General features: G+C 48.2%; 1 protein-coding gene across 1 annotated transcript; it reads left to right on the top strand.

Annotated features, from left to right (window-relative positions):
* Nucleotides 1–248: 248 nt before the first annotated feature.
* PG994_000470 (guanine nucleotide-binding protein alpha-3 subunit) lies at nucleotides 249–1,640 on the top strand (the record flags this gene model as incomplete). The annotated part of the gene is made up of 6 exons (XM_066851879.1): nucleotides 249–414; nucleotides 466–811; nucleotides 872–1,000; nucleotides 1,063–1,192; nucleotides 1,246–1,484; nucleotides 1,541–1,640. The coding sequence occupies 6 exons, from the start codon at nucleotides 249–251 to the stop codon at nucleotides 1,638–1,640; spliced, it is 1,110 nt and encodes a 369-aa protein (XP_066722511.1).
* Nucleotides 1,641–2,824: the final 1,184 nt, after the last annotated feature.

Raw genomic sequence — 2,824 nt, 5'->3', positions numbered from 1 at the left:
AAGCTTCGCGCCGCTGCTTCCTAACGACTCAGTCAATTCCTTGCTTCGTCGCAAGCTTGGCCGATATTGTCACAGCGCATCTCTCGACAACCGCACTTCTCGACAGCTCCTGCGATAGAGTGCAATACGTGAAGACGCCTTCTGTTTTTTTTTTGTTTTTTTTGCGCCGTGCAATGAGCTTCTAGAAGGTCGCCTGCTCGTCTCGGTTGACAGCGCAAGCTTCGGCACGCTTTGCGGGTGATTTGTGGATGACGCCAAAGATTGGCATTTCGATTCGACACGCCGCAGTCATGGGAGCTTGTATGAGCACTAATAATGAGGAGGAGGAACAAAAAAAGAGAAGCCAGGCAATCGACAGAGTCCTCGACGAGGATTCCAAGAGGTTACGGCGAGAATGCAAGATTCTTTTGCTGGGTAAGAGACCTCCCGGTGCTTCCGAACGATGGCACTGCTGACCAAATACAGGCTCTGGCGAGAGCGGGAAATCGACAATTGTCAAGCAAATGAAGATTATTCACCTAAAAGGCTATTCCGAAGATGAACTCTACAACTACCGAGCTACTGTGTTCAAGAATCTGCTCGAATGCGCCAAGGCCGTAATCAACGCCATGGAACAGTTCAACATCGAACCCAGCAACGAAGGGAACAAGGAAAACTGTGAATACCTTTTGAAGTATACAGTCGAATCAGGGCCCTCTGCACATATCGAACCCAAGGTTGGCGCCGCGGTGCAAGCCATCTGGAGTGACCCTTGTATCGAGGGCTTAATGGAACACCAAACAGAATTCTACTTGATGGATTCGGCTGGATAGTGAGTAACTGGTTGTTGGGTGCTGGCCTATTTTATTGTAGCTAACAAATCGTGACGCAGTTTCTTCGACGAAGTGTCCAGAATATGCGCCCCCGACTACCTTCCTAACGAGATGGATGTCCTTCGAGCTCGTACCAAGACGACAGGTATCTACGAAACCCGCTTTCAGATGGGAGCTCTCAGCATCCAGTAGGAAACCGTCTCCCACCTATCCACAAGCTTGCGACACAGGCTAACCGAGAATAATGTAGTATGTTTGATGTTGGCGGCCAAAGGAGCGAAAGGAAGAAATGGATACACTGTTTCGAAAATGTCACGTCCATAATATTCTGCGTGGCACTCAGCGAATATGACCAAGTCCTCCTCGAGGAGAGCAGCCAAGTATGTTCCATAGCCAGCAAACCCGTTACTTCAGTAGGCTGACATAATGACAGAACCGAATGATGGAGAGCTTACTATTGTTCGATTCGGTCGTGAACTCAAGGTGGTTCATGCGGACAAGCATCATCCTATTCCTCAACAAAGTCGACATATTCAAAGTCAAACTGCCCAGATCGCCCCTGGGCAACTATTTTCCCGACTACTCAGGAGGCAATGATGTCAACAAGGCTGCCAAATACCTGTTGTGGAGGTTCAACCAGGTCAATAGGGCCCATTTAAACCTCTATCCCCAGTAGGTGTCTTCTTATGTGTTGTGAAGCAGCGAATTATACTGACTTTGGTGGGTAGCCTGACCCAGGCGACGGATACGTCGAACATTCGACTCGTGTTTGCAGCCGTGAAGGAGACGATCCTTAATAACGCGCTCAAAGACTCTGGAATTCTGTGATACACTCGTTGACTCCTAAAAGTTCCTTGATTGCTGCCAGTCTCACGTTACTTTACTGAATAGCTATGACCACGAAGCATTGGGCCGGCGTTTTTCTCAGATGGTAATATGCTTTGTTTTGTTGGTTTTTTCTATGTGCGAGGTTTTTCCTTGGCGAGGCGTTCCGGGTCCAGCGCTATTGAATGAACGATCTTCATTACACTTTCTCGCGGCATAGAGGATGGGTAACGGATTGGACCGGAGCAGGGATGGCGATGATAACATGTTTGGCAACCAAGACACCGGCTGTTTGGTTGTTTGGTTGCTTGGTGCTTACAGCTCACTGCTAGTTTGTCCTTGCAATAATGCGACGAAGCAGCTCAAAGTGTTTGCGGTAACCGGCGGGTGCTGCTTTGGTGTGTGGTCCTTCACTCGAGGGACCAGTATCGGACAATAAAAGAAGAACAGGGTGGAAGCGAGGAGTCCGAAAGGAAAAGTCACGATGTTCTGATAATGCTATTCTTGTCCCCATACTATATCAGCATCAGTATATCAGAATACCACTCAAATACTAATTGGCCGTGTGCTACTTGAATACCACACCACACACACTCCCGTATACGTGTACCGACCAGGATTCATCGTTGCCCTCGTGACTGCGGAGCAATTGTCTAATGAATATATGGACACCCAGCTATGATAATCGAGATCGGTACAGCCTAGCAGATACATCGGCAATGAGAGTCGATACTACCTAGTCCCTATGATCAAAAAATAAATGCGTTATGCTCGTTTATATCGTCTTTCCCTTCGCGCCGGACTACATGACAACCCAAGAGCGTATCTATACAGCCGCAACTATAAATTCGCCTTATTCGGCCTGAAATTGGGCATGCGAGGGTTTTCTGGTCTAGCATGCAATAGGCCTGCGCTACTTTTATGTGAAGCTCCAGACTTGGTGATATCAAGAGGCGATATGACGAAAGCAAATCTACCAGCCCAGCAGATCATGTGTTGTCCGGCGGGCGGAGATGATGGCACAGCAGTTTTCTCATGCTCTCATGGCTAGCCACGGGCTTAGATGGCAAGAATTGACTTGGGTCGGCCACTGTGATATTATCACACATATGCGAATCGTGATCGCCAACTCGAACGACAGATATCGTACAGCCAAGACCTGTATGTATATACTTTGAGCATCCTCC

The sequence above is a fragment of the Apiospora phragmitis genome (genome assembly GCF_038363925.1).
Source record: "Apiospora phragmitis strain CBS 135458 chromosome Unknown utg000001l:1.0-2902119.0:1.0-2906034.0, whole genome shotgun sequence".
Classification (NCBI taxonomy): Eukaryota; Fungi; Ascomycota; class Sordariomycetes; order Amphisphaeriales; family Apiosporaceae; genus Apiospora; species Apiospora phragmitis.
Note: the sequence above shows the minus strand (reverse complement) of the source record. Positions and strands in the feature narration are given on the sequence as shown.